We start from the raw sequence: 19,589 nt of genomic DNA, 5'->3' as shown, positions 1-19,589 counted from the left end.
TGGCTAGCTGGGTAAAGGAACATGTTTTGTGTATCATGGTCATTAAATCAGGAAGAACTAAGTACTCAGCAGTTGGGTCAAATGAAGTCTCATTTGTTACTTTTGGCTATCACATTCTTCTCCCTCTTTCTCGTCTGTCAACCTTCCCATTTAAAAAAAAAACAACAAGGATGAGAGCCTTCCCAAGCGTAGAAAGGCCTCAGTGGAAATTGCTAACTTTATGAGTAGGACTTCTTCAGTACCTCTGATCTTCAGGTGCTCTATTCTAATGCAGGCAGTAGCTAAATATATTGTGATCATCTCTTACTGAGATGTTAAAAAAAAAATCTTTTTGGTTATATTAATGTGTCTAAAATGCTGTTATCTTTTTTTTTTTTTTTTTGCGGTACGCGGGCCTCTCACTGTTGTGGCCTCTCCCGTTGCGGAGCGCAGGCTCCGGACGCGCAGGCTCAGCGGCCATGGCTCGCGGGCCCAGCCGCTCCGCGGCATGTGGGATCTTCCCGGACCGGGGCACAAACCCGCGTCCCCTGCATCGGCAGGCGGACTCTCAACCACTGCGCCACCAGGGAAGCCCTAAAATGCTGTTATCTTGAACTGATGCTAACAGATAATGAATCTCAAATTCCCATATGAATCTTAGGTTGTATTTGTGGTGTGAACCCAGCTACTTAGAAAATTGGCTTTGCTTTGTTGTTTCTCAATCAGTATATTTTCTTCAACTCCCAACTAGGCCCAAGTAATGATCTTTCCTGTGTATATGATAATGATTATTTATTATAGTATTGGAATCACACTGTTGCACCATTTGCTAGGGAGGGGCTTCTGAATAAGGAAGATTAGTCTTGAACTTCATCCAAAGGATTTTTCTACAAAAGGACCCTAAAGGGCCTCTGTTTCTTGTGGTTTCTCATATACACCAGTAACTTTGTTGGAATAGCCTAAAGCCTAAAGCCTCTAGAAAGGCTCTGCTGTTCTCATTAACAAATATTTACTGTGTCAACCATGTTCAAGGAACTGGGTAGGATACATAGGGGTATTAGATATGGACCCTTTCCAGCAAAGTTAGCTATTTTGAATGACACTATATGCATACATAGGTCTATCATAGCTCCTATAGCATTGCATTATAGTTATTTGTCTGTTTACCCCGTAGGCTGCGAGCCTTTAGGGCCAGGGACCATGTCTTCTTTCCAATTCTATTTCATCTGTTTGAGAGGGTAGAAGACCAGTGGCGGCAAGCTGATGAATGTAATTACACACTAAGATGATAATGAGAATGGCTAACAATAATAGCTAACACTGATATTGAGCCCCTGCCATTTACCAGGCCTTGTTTGATGCAGTGTATACTTATTAGAGCCACACAACCATCCTGTGAGGTAGGTACCATTTTAAGGCTTGGTTTGCAGAAGACGATTAAGCAACTTGCCCAAGACCTCAAGTCCCATCAGTGGTGAAGTTGAGGTTTGAACCAGGTCTGTCTTATTCAGATCCCAAGTGGGTTCTTCCTACTACCATGTGGCTGTGTGTGCACTAATCTCTTCAGAATCCTTTAGAGAAAAACTGCTCTATAGGAAATGCCTAATTAATTAATCCAGTGTCTTTAACGTCTAGCCTTTACCCTGTCACTGGGATATCACATCACAAGGAAACGAGTTTCCTGCTCAAAGAGTACTGTTAGTTCCTATAGAAACACACAACTTAGATCTATTTGGGTAAGAAAACGAGGCACTTAGAATTATAGAACCAGAATTTGGGAGAAAGAGCTTTAGAAATGCTCTAGTCTGATCCCCTAATTGATTAGATGTGGTAACAGAGGACAAGAGAGGCCCGGTAACGGTCCTGAGGTCACCCAGCTAGTTATGGAGCCAGGACTAAACTGAGTCCAGTCTTCTTTCTACCATGTTTTCTGCTAGTTTTAAAACAGGCATATTAGGAATTTTGTGCGTTGTGTGAGAACTTATTAAGTGCTTCAGTTTTGAAATGCGTTTTCTATATCTATATAGGTTATACCTTAAGATGGGTGGTAGCTGTGTTTTCAGGCTAATCCTATTCTGTCTGGTGGCATGGAGAACTTGCCAAGCTGAGTTAATGTGGCCTTTGCACGGTGATTTAAAAAAAATTTTTTCTTCTTATTTTTTGAGAAGTCACCATTGCTTTCAGGAGCATAAGTAATGATAAAGCGGACAGACTTTGTGATGTGGCTACTGATAGTTTCCAGTAGGGATAGGAAATAAATGGAAATACAAATTCTTCCTCTACTTTTGGGTTCCTAGGGAAGGCCTTCAAAAATGCCATATCCAGTTCTGGGTTCCAAAAGGAGGAAGGAGCTCTGTGATAATTATCCCTGACTCTGTTTTCTGTTCTTGGCCCTGTTCCAGGCAGACCTACCTCTGAACCAGTTCCCATATAATATTCCCTGGCAGGAGATTTTGGAATAACAAAATGGCTGTAACTTTCCACGGGGGACTGGATATTTGCACTCATTAGATAAAGAAAAGAGAAGAATCTAAACTCAAGGATGTGCTTACCTCGTTCGGCGGTCTTATAAAAGCATACGCCGAAAGCCTGTTACCCTCTCCCTCTGTTGAAAGTGAAAAGCTTCCTGGCAGCGGAGAGTGAAAACCTTTGAATTCATCACTTAGAGTAGCAAAGAGAACGTGGGGTCTAGAGGTAGACAGGTTGGACTTTAATTACCCCTGGACTAGATGGCCTTGCAGGGGAGTAAGTTCACTTCCGGAGCCTCATTGTTTGTCTGTAAAGTTGAGATGAATTTTGATAGTGTCAAGGAAGCAATATATAAAGTTCTTAAATGGAAGAAAGGACTTTTTTTTTTCCCATATCAACTGGGAAATTTCCTGTGAGAACAAAAAGTGAAGCAGCTGAATATGACTTTCCTGTATCTTTCCTTTTTTTTTTACTTTCTCACTTTCTGTGTTATTCTAGGTCCTCCAACAAGTAAATGCCAAGACAGGATTAAATGCCTGTGGGAGGAGGTGGGGAGGCAAGGCTGGGCTAGCTGTCAGATTTCAGTGTGGGTCTGACTCCAAGTGAAGGAGAGAGGAAGGAAGGAAGCAGGTAGGTTGGGTGAAGGTCTCTGAGAGCACAGCAAGGTCTAAGGAAGGTTTGGGCTCCTAGGAATGGGCTTCCTCAGGATCCCCGCACACTGGTCATTGTCTGGGGGCAGGGCCCCTGTGCGCACGTAATGATGGATTTCAGAATGCAGCAGCCGGGGGGCCCTTGGTTAGTTAAACTTCCTGTAATTGGAGGTCTGTGGGGCACCTTCTTGTGATAACATCTTCTCTTCTCCAGAAATTTTTTACTAGCCAATATATGAAGCAGAACCTTCTTTCAAGTGAAGCTACTCTCTACATCTCATGACTTTTTAATTACCTTGGAGTAAGGAATTCATTTTTCAAAGAGAAGAAAAAGGGGAGGGAAGGGGAGACTGCTGGGGTAGGGAAAGGCATGGAGAGAGACAGGTTAATAAACTAAGTCAGAGGCCTCTTAAAAGGCTCAACAGTGCCTTGAGTGTCCTTTGTAGGTACGGAGGGGACAAAGAGTAAGAGAAAGAAGTGATACCCCAATTCTGTATATGTATGGCAAAATGCCAGACAGCTGCCCCAAGGGCACCAGTCTGCTCCACTAGGTGCTCTGCCAGACCCACTCATATTTTTACCCCCGTTTCTTTATATTTATGGAGCTAGTGAGGAGGTAGATCTTGTCTCCCTGAGCCTCACTCATTGGCCTCAATGCTGGTACTGTTTGTGCTCCCAGTGATACCAGTGAGGCCCTGCCTGAGCCTGGGCTTCAGGTGCAAGGAGCCTGAAAACCAGCCTCGATCAGTCCCGCTGGCCCCCCTGGGCTGTTTGCAGTGAGTACGGCTGTGAAGGGTGCTCTTTCCCTCAGAAGCACTCAGAGAGGTGCTGACAGCTTTAAAAATGTATCCCCTTTTCCTCTTCTCTTCCCCGCCTCCACCTCCTTTTCCACTCCCACTTGGACTTGAAATGTCTTCATTTCCTGGCATATGTTGGAGACCATAGCTCATTGAGGATAGTGGGTAGCAAAACTGACAATTTCCTCACGTAGCTACCAAGACTCCAAGGCTTATTTCCAAGCACTAAAAAAAAAGTGGTTTTCAGGTGTAACTTGGAGTTGTGTGAGTTTTCTGCGGACTATAATTACCATTCAATAATATGTCCCTGTTTTCTGGTTGAAGCCAACTTTGATTTATAATCCCATAAAGGTAGATCAGTAGCTTTTCTTCCTGTTTTCTTTCTCTCGTTAGCCTTTTTTTTCCTAAAATTTTTTCCTTAGAAGAATGTTTCCACGTAGAGAAGTGAGGAGGGGGTGATCTCTTTGTGCGTGTATTTTTTTCTCTACAACGTTTGAAAAATGGAGGAGATGTGTAAAGCAGTGTCAGAGCAAAGAGAAGAATCAAATCGTTTTTAAGACACGCATTGCCTCCTTCTGGGTTACGCTATTCAGATAATACCATGTTGGCTCTGAATTGTACCAGAGTACCTGTACGGGTCAAAAACTCAGGAGAACTTGATTCTAGTCTTGACTGGGCTATTAACTAGGGGGACAGCTTGCTCAAGAAACTGCACTGCTCTGGGTCTTATTTGAAAGATGGTGGGATAGGAAGGATATTAAGTGTGTGGCAAGGAGGAGTGGAGAGGCTTCAGTTATCAGAGTGTTGGAACATCATTCAGGCATTGAGGAGATTGGGGTAAAATGCTCCAACCACATTTGCCTTCGGTTCTTGAATAACTGATACATTGTTGAGTCCCGTCTACCCTCCAAACCCTTTGAGTCATTTTGATAATTTCCTTATCCCTGCATAGATTGAATGGACTCCTGCAAGGATTACTGCAAGACCTTTAAAGGGAGATCTAATGGGATTTTATGGATTTTACTTAAATGGATTTTAATGGGGTTTTCAGAAAAGGAAAATTAGTAAGTAAGTAAGTGAAAAGATGTTTACTATTTTTGGCCAGGATATTCTATACCGATGCTGATATCACTTTAAAAAGGAAAGTATTTTCTGCCTGCCGTGGACCCTTCTGAGGTTCCTCAATAAATTAACACAAGGTTCCCTGGGAGTCTGGTCTCCCCATCCTTCTCCTCATGTCTTCCAGAGAAAGAAAAATATTTATTCTGTATTTTTTTGGCCTCATTATTCTTTCTTTTTGATGAATGTATTAGTTGCATTCCTTAGACTTGCGAGGAGGAGTCGTGCCCAGATCAACTTTAACAGAGGCTTATTTCAGGCTAGGCGGAAACATGGGCTGGCACACGATGCTTCCTCTTCCTCAGCGGTGCAGTCTGTTTGAGTGGAAAGTATGCAGCTGGTCACAAAAACCACCTACCGTTCCTGGGGGTTCAGCCTAGGCTCCGTCTAGGACTTGGGAGTCTCCAGTGAGAGGATGTGAGTGGGTGGAACTGGATCCTTCTCATCGTGGTGCTCAAGGACTAGGCAGGTCTGGCCAGCCCCTCCGTGACACTTGACCTTCCTCATGTGCAGTCGGCTGCTGATCCTGAGCTCCGTCAGTCACGGCTGGGTTAGCAAGGACGGCTCATCAGATGCTCACAGCATGAGCCAAGTCACCCACACTCAGAAAGAACCCTCTCTGGGGCTGCTTTCCTCCGAGGGGGGCAGTGGGTGTGGGCAGCTTCTCAGAGTTTTATGGACTTTTTGGTGCACTGAGTTATTAACTCTTGTGTTAACTTCGAAAATTACATCAGAGCGGCAAGGACTCTTATGAGCAGACTTTCTTTTTCATTTGTTTGTTTGTTTCTTTGTGGGTTTTTTTTGCGGTACGCGGGCCTCTCACTGTTGTGGCCTCTCCTGTTGCGGAGCACAGGCTCCGGATGCGCAGGCTCCGCGGCCATGGCTCACGGGTCCAGCCGCTCCACGGCATGTGGGATCTTCCTGGACCGGGGCACGAACCCATGTCCCCTGCATGGGCAGGCGGACTCTCAACCACTGCGCCACCAGGGAAGCCCGAGCAGACTTTCTTGATAGTAAGAACATGAGAAAACGGAGGCTCGATTCCCTCAGAAGCAGAGCAGCCTCTGCTGTTAGTCATCCGGGTGTTTAGTTCACAGTGGCTGTTTATTGAGTAACACCAGGCGTGGGCCTTGGCCAGGGACAGTGCTTAATGGGATCACCACCGGTTGGCTGTCTTTAGTGTCAGGAGACCCTTCCTGTGCCAGGCCTGAGACTCCAGAGGACCATGCTGTACGTGAAAGAGATCCTCCTGGTGGCGATTTCAATGTATACCTTTTCTCTGGTACAGAAGAATGGCTCTCAACCCTAGGGTCACATCCCAGTCACCTGAAATGTTTGTTAAAAGCTACAGATTACAGGGCCTCACGTGAGCTTAGACCCATCATATGAATGACTCCAAAGAGTTGGAGCCCCGGCATCTGGAGTTTTTTAAAAAACATACAAACCAGACTTTCACTTTTTGGATGGGTGCATTTTTCTCTATTCTTCCTGCTAAAGTACAACTGGAAACCCTGGACATTATCTGTAAAACAAACGTAAAGGTGGGGCAAGGCAGACTGGCTGGGGACGCACGGCATCACACAGCCGTGAGCTCCCTGAGGTTAGTTTTAATCTCATATATCCCAGACTCGGAGCCGAAGAAGCCTGCAACCTGGATATGGCACAGAACCCCAACAAAGCCTGCTCTCTCTCTAGCCAGAGGAGGAGGGAAGGGACGGCATAGCAAGGCAGAAAACTTCCAGCCAGACAACACAGAAAAACGGGCTCCCCACCACCCAGGCCAGCAAAGACTGTGAGTGGGAAGCCTAGACTCCCCCTTTGCCAGGAGTAACAAGGGATTCCAGGCTCTCCAGCTAAGAGGAGTGCAGGGACTTTCACCCCTGCCAGCTGGTAATGAGCCCCCTACCCCCTTTCTCTTCCGTGGGGAGCTGAGTGTGTTCTTCCCCAGGCGTCCTGAACAGCATTGCCCCTGTGACAAAGGCCAGCGAAGGTGGAGCAGAATCCTCTGTCCCTGCACCTACGGGTGGGACCTGAGGGCATGTGGCGGCTGCTTCTCCAACATGTTGGGGTGCTACTGACCTCATCAAGCATCTGGGCTCTCCAGTACTGCGCCAGAATCCTCTCCCCCCACCTTCCTACATCCTCATTCCTGTCCTCATCCCCAGCTGCTTAGGGATGTCTCCTTTGTGTTCACAGAAAGTTAGGTTCAAAGCCAGATGAGTATCCTCTTATGGGCGGCTGTAAATGTACTAGTTAGCTTGTCAGTCTTGTGTGCAGCCTTTTCTCCCCCTCTTTAAGGGAGGGAGGCTGGGGTCCACACATCATTTGCATTTGATGGCATCATTCAGTCTCTATGACCCCTTCTCCCTTTTGTGCTCCCTGCCTCTCCTGTTCCTCTGGAGTAATGTATGATCTTTTTTTTTTTCCTTGGTGTCTTCTCCACGAAAGTATGATTTAGATTGCAGTCTCCTGAGACCCCTTGGCCCCTGCCTACCCTCTGCACCCGTGAGAGACACTCTCCTAAAGTGCTTGAAGGAAACTGATCAGACCAGATACGTGACATTTTCCACTTGTTCTTTTGGAGCAGTCAACTCCAGGCCTCTTAGAGGGAACAAGGCCAGAAGCAAATGCATGTGTTTGCATAAGCATTAGCAGCTCAATGTGTGCCCTGGTTCTGTAGCCGAGGACAAGCCTAACTTATTCATTTACAGCTTCTTTTATTGCAGAAAAAGGAGTGGACGTGGGATGAGAGCAAGATGCTGGTGATGCAGGACCCTATCTACAGGTAAGAGCCCAGTCCCCAGGGTACACCTGTCCTCTCTGGGAGCCATCTGTTGGGTTGGTGTGTCCAGACAAATTAAAATAAATTTCTCCTTTTTCCCTCCTGAGACCTGTTATTTCTGTAGATGTAAGTACAAGGAGCAAATCTGCTCTATCTTTAAGAAAGAGAGGAACATTCTTCTAATGCTCAGTAGCACTAAGGGAACTGGGAAGGATTTCTGCTTGATGTGTAATGCAAGTCTTTTAGTTGTCACTTGAGACCTTTTTGTTTTGTGCTAGTTTTATTTTAACTGAAATTTGTTTTTCACTATTTTTTTATTTAACTGAAATTTCATAATTGCATATATGTTGATAAAAATGAGAGAACTGGGTTTTCCCATTATGCTATACTTATAATTCCCCACAGTTATCTGTTCTTCCTTTCTACCCCTTCAGAAACTGAGCATAGATAAGGGGGTTATGATCATTTGGGACAGCAGAAAGTCACGTATAAAAATCCATAGAAATTGCTTTTACAATGAGACTGGTATTCCTATTCAGATTAGATGACTGCCGTTCATGTGTACTCTCTGGGCAGAGGGATACCTGATAGCAATACATACAGAAAGCCAGGGCCCTCCTGGGACCCACGCAGGGCCTTGATTCATCTGTGTCATTCTTCTGTCCTAAATCTCCGCTGACCAAGCCCTACCCCACCTCTTACTCCTTCCTGTTTTCTTCACTGGGGGGAAAGGGGTATTAGCTATTCTTTTGGGATTTGGGGGTCGAGATTTAAGTTTTGATTTTGTCTCCTCTCAAATGACTTGCCTTGGTTGCCAAAGTGAATTAAGGTTGGCACTCACCTGAGAAGTTGGCATCGTGGTGGCCCTGCTAAGTCAAAGAGTAGCTGCCTGTGAAATGGAATTTCCATTCATTCAAATATGTATACATATTTAGAACACTCATCCCAGGTACTGTGCTAGGTAATTTAGTAGATGGCGAAAATAAGTTATGGTCCCTTGTTCTCAGGAAGCTTTAGTCTAGCAGGGAAACGGAGTCCTGAACAAATCATTGTGGTACAAGACAGTGTGTCTGACAAAATGGATTTCTTTCTCTGTGTTTCTGTTGTACTTGTGTTTGTTGAAATACTTGTTATAGTTACTGCTACTTCAAAATGAATCTGTCTTTTGCCACTGGGCTGTGAGGCTCTTGCCAGTGAAGAACTGTGTTCAACTCACTTTTGTATTTCTAGCACCAAGCCTGTGTCTGTTCTGTACGAGGCATTTAGTAAATGTGTGATGGGTGGATGGATAAATGTATTGAATTAATACCTGAAAATTAACGTAAGTGGTATGGTGATTCACAGGAGGGAATAATCACTTTCTACTTGAGTGATAACGAAAGGCTTTAAGAAACAAGTTGTGTCGGAACTGGGCTTGAAGGATGTGAATGGACAAACCTCTATCGTTTGCGCTTTGTAAAAGGAAGTGTTTCTTGTTTTTTTGTTTGTTTTTATTTTTTTACAGTGGCATCATATCCATACAAAAGCGACCTCTGTGTGGGATGATGGTCATGAACTTTAACCTTGCCTTTTCCTGGTTTGAAAGAAGGAACTTTCCCCAAAGTTTTATATCCCAAATAAGCTGTTGTTTTTATTTTTTATAACAGCTTTATTGAGGTCTAATTGACATATAAAATTGAGCATATTTAAAGTGAATAATTGGGTAAGTTTTGATATATGTGTACACTTCTAGAACCATCACCTCAGTCAAGATACTGAGCATATGTCTCCCCCAGAAGTTTCCTTGTACCCTGTTGTAATCTTTCCCTCTCTCCCTCCCTGCTGCATCTCCCTCCTGCCCCCCCAAGTCCCCAGGCAACTACTGATCTCCCTTCTGTTAGTAGAGATGAGTTTGTATTTTCTTGAGTTTTGTATAAACAGAGTCATACAGTGTACAGTATACGTATGTACAGTATACCCCACTGTTTTTTGATCTGGCTTCTTTCATTTAGCGTATTTATTTTAAGATGCATTCCTTGCCATTGCATAGATCAGTAGCTTATCCCTTTTTATTACTAAGTTGTATCCCATTGTATGAGTATAACACAGTTTGCTTAGCCATTCACATGTTGATGGACATTGTGGTGGTCTCCAGTTTTTGACTCTTACGGTGAAAACTTCTGTGACTGTTCATATTACAGTCTTTGTATAGACATATGCTTTTATTTTTCTTGGGTAAATACCCAGGAGTAGAATGAATGATTATTTGTTAGGTGTACGCTGAACTATTTTTTTTAAGTGAATTTTAAGTGATTATCTTTTTGGCTGGTGAATCTCGGAGTGATTTTTAAAGTGCGTCTCTTTATTTTTTAAATATTTATTTGGCCACGCCCTGTGGCATGTGGGACCTTAGTTCCCTGACCAGAGATCAAACCTGCTCCCCCTGCAGTGGAAGCGTGGAGTCTTAACCACTGGACTGCCAGGCAAGTCCCTGTCGAACTTTTTATGAGACTGCCAAGCTGTTTTCCAAAGCGGTTGTACCGCTAGCGGTGGTTCAGAGTCCCAGTTCCTTCACATCTTCGCCAACATCTAGTATCATCAGTCTTTTCATTTTTAGCCCTGCAGGTATGTGTGATGTAGTATATCCTTGTGGTTTTAATTTGCGTTTTCCTAGTGAGTAATGATGTTGAGCATCTGTCCATCGTATGTGCCATTCGTATATCTTTTGTGAAACATCTGTTCAAATCTTTTAGCCCTTTTTTTAATTGGGGTGTTTTGTTTTCCTTTTATTGAATTTTGAGGGTTCCTGATAAATTTTGGATACATGTCCTTTATCAGATACATGATTTGCAAATATTTTATCCAAGTCTGGCTTGTCTTTATCTTAATAGTGTCCTTTGAAGAAGTTCATATTATCATTTTTTAAAGTGTATGGGTTGTGCTTTTGGTGTCATATTTTAAAAATCTTGGCTAACTCAAGGACACAGAGGTTTTCTTTTGTGTTCTCTTCTGGAAGCATTATAGTTTTAGGCTTTATGTTTAGGTGTATGATCTATTTTGATCCAATTTTTTTGATATGGTGTGAGGGATATATCAAAGTTCTTTCTGGGGGTTTTTGTTTTGTTTCAGTTTTGGGTTTTTTGGGTAAATGAATGTCCAATTGTTCCAGCCTCATTTGTTGAAAAGACTATTCTTTCTCCACTGCAGTACCTTTGTTAAAAATCAGTTATCCACATCTGTGTGGTTTATTTCAGAACTCTTTATTCTGTTCCATTTATCTAATTGTCCGTCTTGACACCAGTACCACAGTGTCTTGATTGCTGTAGCTTAACAACAGTCATTGAAATCAGGTAGTCTCACTCTTCCAACTTTGTTCTTTTTCAAAGATTTCTTCCAATTAGTATTAGTATGGTATATCTTTTTCCATTCATTTTTAAGAAGAAAAATGGGTTTTGGTGGGGAGTAGAAAACATCCAAGAAATCTTAAAGTGAATTTTTCTTTGGCCCACCTCCATGCAGCAGACTTTCTGGTTGTAGATTTCTTATGGATATCTTCCTAATCTATCAAAATTTAGCAACCTGTGTTTATGAACAAAGGACTGCTGTTCCAGCTTCCTAGATACTTTTTCCCCCTCATGTATTAAATTGTGGGTGTTTTAGTCTCTGTATGTGTGTATTTGTATATCTATTTGCTATGGGTAGATGAAAGAGGACTTTTTTCTAAACTGTATGTGTCCCATTTTATCATCAATAAGAACATTTATTATCATGATAATATAGTAACATTTACAAATGAGCTTTTTCCTGGGTACAATTATTTTTCTGCCCTTGAGGAACCACTCTAGTTGGATTCAGTAGCACTGCTGAAGAATACATAGTTGCTGTGCCTTTGATGAAACACAGGATTACTGCAGCGTTCACATTAGGAAAACTCCTTTATGGTAAAACATCTTCTTCCTAGTCAAAAGAAGGAACTTTGCCACAGCAGTAATGAAGTTGTTGTTTTTTATTAAGTCAAAATTTCAATTTGAGTCTTTTGTATCTCTCACCTAGAATAATAGAATCATGTTTTTTAAATTGTGATGAAATATATATATATAACATAAAATTTGCTATTTTATCCCCTTTTAAGTATACAAATGAGTGGCCTTAATTACAGTGACAGTGTTGTAAAACCGGCAGTACTGTTTCCAAGATGTTTTCATCACTCTAAACTTTGTACCCATTATGTACAAACTCCTTATTCCCCCTCCCTGAACCCCATGTAACTTTTAAAATCATGAACTTTAAGAGGTTAAAGTACTGTGGTGAACATCTAGTCCATTTCCCCCTCCATTACAGGATGCCTCTATTTCTCTAAAGTATTGCTATTATGGTCTTCTTTGTTAAGTGAAGGCAAATGTCTTTGTTTATGTAATTTTCGTCCATGTATCCTAGCTCTCTTCTCTGGAGTTACACATACATAGATCTTATTTTGCTAAAGTTTCTGAAGCCATTCTTTATAATATTTTTTCTAGACTTCCTAATTTCAAAACATCATATTTCTTCATAATATATGTTGGAATTTAATACAATATCTCATGCTGTCTTATCAGTGTAAATTATAGAGACACAGTTTTACCCTCATGATATGGAGCTTTGCATTTGTTTTTTAAGAATTAGATCATACTGTATTTTTATTTGTTAAACAGACTGTGTTAGGTCCTAGGTCGTGGTGGATTTATTGTCCAGAATCCTTAGGATATTCACAGTAATTTCTTTCAATCAAGATTTTTTAATCATTCTTTATTTCTGTAGTTTGCTCTGTTTTATTTTTTAGCCTAAATACAGAACTCTACATATACCATTGTTAAATTAGATATATTTCACTTGAACCCATTATTCATAGTTTTCGGATTCTTATGAATCAGAGTGAATCAGGGAAGCAGGCAGCTATGAGTGTTACGGCATAAGGAATTTGTTTATAGGATTTAGACCTACACAGTTGTGATAGGAGCTGGGAAGTAAAAGTCCAAAAACGACCAGAGAGGAGTCGTGAGCCAGCCCTGGGATGTGTTAGACGTCAAGAGTGTCCAGGGTGCTAGGTGCGCGTGTGTGTGAAGGGGCACAGGGGCCAATGTCTGTGAAAGGCATTTGATGGCTTGAAGGTCCCTGATGGCTGCTGCATTTGAGTTTGCAGTGAAGCTCCTGCTGGCAGTCCTGGGTTCACTGTTGTTCAGCAGGGCTGACGGTGAGGAAGGACAGCCAGATATGGGGCACAGAAGAGAGAAGGCAAATTGCACCTCACTAGCACCTCCATGTTCATCCTTTCCTGCCTCTAACGAGTGATGACCTTCAGAGCATCATGGCTACTTCATTCTGGCCTCCTAAATCCCCCACACATTTCTCTTGTGAGCAATCCTGAAGTGCAGTTCTACAGGGAAGCGAAGATATACAGTTCTAGCTTAGCTGAGTTCCCCCAGTATAAACCATCACAGCAGGTTCTAGTAACAGGCTAACTATATCCCTCTTTGTTTTCTGTTAAGTGAAACTTTAATATTTTCATCCAAGTCACTGATAAGGCTGTTGAATAAAATGGGAAAGCTTGGGAAATGTAGACTTCATGTTTTTATTTTTCTTTATTTTCACTTCCTTAGTTAACATGCTTATTTTACCTTTTCTGGTGTAAAGGGCATGCTTATTTTTTTTAAAAAAGTTTAAAAATAACACTGGAGTGGTTGTACTGTTACAGAAGTCACTGTGCTTTTGAATTTCAGTCTCCCTGCCTTGATGTCTTCTACATTTTAGTCTTATTGGGCATGAATAGAATTAACATATTTGGGTAAAGAAAAGTCTCTAGGACATTTATGTTCTTCATGCTAGGGATCAGATTGTCAAATAAACAAAAATCCTTTTTGTGTGTGTGGGGGGGGTGACCAGAGGAAGTAAATTAATCAACCTGAAGTCTTCAGGAGACAGACTGGAAGTAATTCTCCAGTTTTGAGTATAAACGATCAAACCAGGTAGAGCCCCCGTAGGGTTTCCAGCCATTCCCCAGAAACGGCATTCATTAACATCCAAGCGGTTGGTGAGATGATTAGACATCAGAGAAAGTGCATTCTAGTTTTGGCCCTGCACATTGAGCTGTGCTTGGATTTTGAGCAGGTCACAGATTGTTCAAGGCTAACTGGGGAAGGGAGGAAAGAATGCATGGAGAGCGGATGTGCAGTGCTGGTCACTGTGCTAGGCACTGAGGAAAACAGTAATTTATCCGTCTGGGTCCAGTGGGGGAACAGAACTCACTCAGTGATTTAAATAGGAGAAGGATTATGAAGAATGACTAAGTCGTAACAAAACAGTAACTTCAAGACTGAAGGAGAGTACAAAAAGGAGGACCAATCTGGGGAGGAAGACCCCTCTCCTGGGCCGGGGCTCAGATTTCATTGTGGAGGATGTGTTGCAGCATCTGGATGGCAGAGAAGCTCACTGGGTTGCCTAGGCCAGAGTGGTCCCCAGTGGCTTGGAAAACAGGAAGCAACCCTCAGGGGATGGGTGCAGGAGAAGTGCAGCTGGTCGGTGGGCGCACAGAGGGAGTAGGGGTGTCACTGTGGATGGGAGGCTAGGGATGCTCAGAATCTTTGCGGGGAGGGCTGTAGGTAGGTGGGACTCACCCAGCCACACTGGGAATGTGAGGTCGCTGGAGATCTATATTCTGGGCCACGTGGCTGGGACAGACCACCACCAGATGTCCTGCTGATGGGCTCTACAGCAGCTGCAACCAGCAAGAGAAGCCCTTTCCTCCTGCAGTGTCCTTCCATTATACAGAGAAATTCGAATAGCCCGCTTACTGTAAAGGGGGGAGTACATAAAAGAATTCTGCCCATTATCACAGAGCATGTATTATTGAAAGGGCAAGAAATTGATAACTGGTACAAGTGGTGAGCAAGACATAGTTCTTACCCTTAAATCTATAGTCAGATGAGATTTGACGTATGTTTTCCTCAATCCTAACAACAACTCCAAGTGGTAGAATCTGTCATTCCCATTCTTAGGATGAAGAAATTAAACTCAGAGACATTAGATAACTTTTCCATGACCGCGTAACTAGTAAATGTTTGGAGAAATGCCTGCCTCCCGAGCTTTCGTCTTTTCTGTTTTACTACTCCACTCAGTGTCGTCCGCCTCTCAAGACAAACCCACTCATTTATTTGCCTTCATATTATTGTTCTGATCATTTCAAACTGATATATCACAATTCAGGACGTTTTGAAGGACCAAAAAACTAGATTTTAAGGTAAATGAGTTTTCTTTCTTGGGGATTGATAAACCTACTGTGTGATACTTGATGATTTCTTGGGTAGTCAAGCACCCCATGTAGTATGTTTAACTTAATTCACAGTCAAGAGTTTAAATGATCAAGCCAGACAAAATTAAGGAAACATGAGTATCCTCAGATGTAGGAAGAGTATCAAATTACAAACAAGGTAAAGAAAAAGAAATTCTTTTTTTTAAAAAAATTGATTCTTAAACTCTAGTCTCATCGTAATGAAACTACAGAGTGTGGAAGACAATGATTTTAAAAACAATCTGGAGGGGAAAAATATACTGTCTACAAAGGAACACAGGCTGATAGCAAAAATGGAAGACAAAACATAGTGAATTATCTTTAAGAATATGGTGAGTCAAGTTAAGTGCTGAAGCTTAGAAAGTACTCCTTTAATACTTTCTTATTATGACAGTAAGGTAGGAAAAATCCTAGGCAGCATTTCTGAAGACATTTTAAATGGAATTAGTTACTGTCCTAACTTAGGATATATAGACAGAATTACATAATTAGAAGATAGACTATATAGTAATTGGTTACTGTATTGTTCTGTGGAGCCAAAAAACCTCTCTTAGAATTCTTTTTTTTTTTTTTTTTTTGTGGTACGCGGGCCTCTCACTGCTGTGGGCCCCTCCTGTCGCGGAGCACAGGCTCCGGATGCGCAGGCTCAGCGGCCATGGCTCACGGGCGCAGCCGCTCCGCGGCATGTGGGATCTTCCCGGACCAGGGCATGAACCCGTGTCCCCCGCATCGGCAGGCGGACTCTCAACCACTGAGCCACCAGGGAAGCCCTCTCTCAGAATTCTTTAAGATGAGTCTCCAAAATCCATGTTGTCCCTCCGAAATCAGATAGAGACCTCCCAGATACAGACAGTTTTATTTTATGAGCTCCCTTCTTTCAAACCTCCACACACCCAAGTCCCCAACTCAAACCCTGGCATGTGTTCCCTTCACTCCATTGTCACTGGATTATGGAGGGAGGGGCCGAGGTATGAAGGATCAGGGAAGGATGAGCAGACTTGGAGCTGGAGCCAGTTCTTTGCTTTGGTTACATGCATGTCTCATTTGTTCTTTCTGTGATTTACAAGGGACAGGGTGACTGTCTCCATCTTCCCATATTATTTTTCTAAGGATGACTCTCTGCTCCTCCTTCAGCCTCCCATTGTGTGAGTTTCTTGAAGGGCCTCTACTAAGCTGGGAAAACTGATAACCAGGAATCTGGAAGCAGCCCAGCCTATCGATCTCTATCTAACTTCTTTTCGTATCATTTCTGGGCCAGCCCATCTGAAGGCTATGAGTGTCCATCACTCTCGTGATGGATGTTTCAGGTAGAGTTGATGTTTTTATTCCCTCTAGCTCCAGAACCTTTCACAGACAGTGTCTTTTTATAGATATGCATGAGTAGGAATTACCCAATTTTATGCATGGAGAAGCTTATGAACTAAGAAGGGGAAGGAAAATCATTCATGCTCTCTGGCTTCACTTCGTTCCCCAGGGCTGCTCTGCAATCCATTATTTGTCCCTGGTAGAAATTCCACTTGCTAAAGTGCCAAGACCTTTTCCACCTGTCAGCTCTGTTGGTACATCTTCACTCTCCTTAGGTGACCCCCATCTTCTGGGAGGTTCCTCAGGTTTCCTCCTCTTCTTCAAACATCTTTGTGTCACTGCCCTCTGTCGCTCTGTCCCCTCTGCCTCTCTGCGTTTTAGACCCATCTTTGCTTGTTTCTTCAGCACCGTGAGCATTTCTATCCTTCTCCCAACCACTCCACCTCTCACTTTCCCTGGGCTCGCCCTCTCTCCCTAGCAATGTGTTCCGGTCTCTCCTGTCCTGAAGTAATCTCCCTCAGTCCTGATAACCCCATTCAAGGGCACACCTTTTGTCAACTCTCGGCTTCCTCCCAAAGCACTGGGCGTGTCCTCACCAGTGCCCGCCATCCTGCGGTTCCTTGTAGTCCGACACTGATTTCCGTCACTTGGTAGAAATTGCTCCCTCCAAGTTTATTGTCTGTGCTCTCCACATCTCCAGATACAGCAGCATTTCCTAGGTTCTTCTGCAGTGCCACCTCTCCTTCTCCTCTTGTGTCTCCTCTTGTTTCATTTTTCTCTGCCTCCTTCTCTTTTGTTTGCTTTCAAACCTACATAGTTATATGCATTTTTTATCTTTCACCTTTCTTTATCTTTCCTTAAAAGCAAGTTCTGCGCTTTAATCTTTATAGGCTGATAAAGTCCCTTGTGCTTGGGAAGGCTCGGTAAACACCTAGGATAGACTGTGAGTCTCCAGCAAGGGATTGCAGACCCATAATTCATTCTCTGGCTCTGTGTCCCATGCTCGTGTTAGCAGGCACATCCAAGACTTTCTTTTCCTCTCTCCTTCCTCCTTGTCTTTGATCTCTTCGACTTCAAGGGCATCATATGCACTGTGTAGAAAGCATCAGGAATGCAGAGACAGGTGAGGCACAGCTCACCTCCTGAGGGCTCACCTCCTCAGGGTCTTCACAGTGACCCCTCCTTTCTGTGACAGTTTTCAGGTAAGGCTCAGGGGAATATGCCTGAGGTGTGAGCTTTAACACGACGAAATAATACATGTTTGTTATTAAAAATAAAGTCGTGACAGAGTTTTATAAAGGAAAAAGTCAAATGCCCTTCCTTCAACATCTGTTCCTTCTAGTACCACTCTGTATGCAAATATAGACACTCAGATGTTTTCTCAAAATCTGATATTCTGTGTATAGTTCTACCATGAGCCTGTTTTTCTCTCAGTAATGTATCAAGGACTTGCTTCCACATCCATACTCACAGTCTTCCCATGAGGGCTTTGACTTAGAGTTCCAAAGTGAAAGTGATGTTTTAGAGCAACCAGTGTGGCATGGAATGCAGTGCACCCTAGATGTGAAGAGACTCATGTCAGGGAGGTGAACAAGGGAAAGATTGCCCAGTAATCTGAGGATAATGGGAAGAGTGTCCATATAAAGGGATGTCGTATAAAGACAGCATAGAAAGGGGTCAGTCTGCGAGCTATTGTAACCTTGGGTCATTCAGCCTAGTGACAGTCTGAATACAGAGAGTAAATAAGGGAGAATCCTCTTTCTTGAGGAGTGGGGGGAGAAAACAAATCCCAGTGCCTTCAGCTTGAACCTTTGGTAATTCTACATCTGCTCTCTGCCTCTGGTGGATCCTGCTTGATTATTAAATTCAATCATGACAAAAGGGTGGAAATTTTTGTCATGGTAACACTTAAGCCTAAGCTCCGCGAAAGCTGAGACCACACCTGTTTTGTGCACTACTGTATCCCTACTGCCTGGAAGGATCCTTACTATATAGTAGGTGCTCAATAAATACTGCATGTCAAAGCTAGGACAGGCTTGATTCACTTGTTTGCTGCACTAAAACATTCATTTCAAAAAGGCTGTTAAGCCTACTTATCATCTTGGTGGCCTTATTCTCTGCCCTTCTTGATGGCCAAAAGCACAGCCCAAAGGAGGCATGAAGCCAGCCAGAGAATGAATACGTGTGCACAGCAGAAAACTGAAGACGGCCACCGGCATGATCAAAGTTAAACCTCTGGATCAGTCTCTCTATGCCAGACCTTAGAGGGCATCTTTTACACTAATAATGATGGAAAATTCAATTAGGCCAAGTTTAGAAAACTTCCCATAATTAAACACTGTCTAGCAGGGAGGGAATTTCCCTGTGGAGGAAGAACCAGGGGAACAGGGAAACCAGGCCTGGTCCCAGTTCTATTGCTAAATGACTGCCTAGTTTCAAATTCCATTACTCTGTGCTTCCTGTTCTCCTTGAATACATAAAGAGAATCAATTTAGAGTTTGTGCAAAGCATCGAAGAGTCTCAGATGGGAAAGTATGTGCACAGTATCAATAAAACCAGCACTTCTCCCCTTGACTTCTCTTCTTGCTACCAAGTGGGCACTTGCCTGGGTGTCCATTGAATGGTCTTGACCTTTTATGGAACACAGACACCTTTGAGAATATGGTGAGAACTGGATTCTCTGCCTAGAAAAATTTAATTCTTGTATATACTTGCAAAATTTTGATTTTTCTGTCAATTCATGGACCCCATAGTCCTGAGGTTTATCGATTCCAAGGTAAGACCCCTGGTGCCAATAAGCATTATAAGCCTCTTTGAATATTTTGCATCTCAAGCTAGGAGAGTTTATAATTGGTAGTCCTACTGTGGGAGGAAAAGTAAACCAGTTTAACTTTTTTAGTAACTTAATGCTTGAACGATTGATAGATTTTACTTTAGTTTCCCAGGAGGTATTTGCATGTTGTTAGAGACGTCGTCTTATTCAAAACAAACTAATCTTGTGTTGGTGGGTTTCAGATCACTTAAGGGGAGAGGATTTGTGTAAGAGGAGACCTTATGATGCCCTAAGTGGCCTGGATTTATATGGATATGGGGAAGTTGGCATAGGGTCTGTGATTCACACTAGTGTGTAAGGATTATTATGTAACCAGCCTTAACACCAAAAGCAAGTAAAGAAAGATTGCTCT

The 19,589-nt window shown here is 42.9% G+C and overlaps 1 protein-coding gene across 5 annotated transcripts in view; it reads left to right on the top strand.

Moving 5' to 3' along the window:
• Positions 1-19,589, top strand: part of LOC101284709 (carboxyl-terminal PDZ ligand of neuronal nitric oxide synthase protein) — a 308,869-nt gene that overhangs the window by 211,332 nt on the left and 77,948 nt on the right. For 3 of the 5 annotated variants that reach the window (XM_049709116.1, XM_004282024.4, XM_049709120.1), the window contains exon 4: positions 7,726-7,799. In XM_049709116.1, the coding sequence (XP_049565073.1) occupies positions 7,726-7,799 (74 nt within the window). The remainder of the gene's footprint in view (positions 1-7,725; positions 7,800-19,589) is intronic. The other 2 variants (XM_049709118.1, XM_049709124.1) reach the window with 1 other exon arrangement.

The sequence above is a fragment of the Orcinus orca genome, chromosome 1, assembly GCF_937001465.1.
Source record: "Orcinus orca chromosome 1, mOrcOrc1.1, whole genome shotgun sequence".
Taxonomy (NCBI): domain Eukaryota; kingdom Metazoa; phylum Chordata; class Mammalia; order Artiodactyla; family Delphinidae; genus Orcinus; species Orcinus orca.
This window is presented reverse-complemented; position numbering and strand designations above follow the sequence as displayed.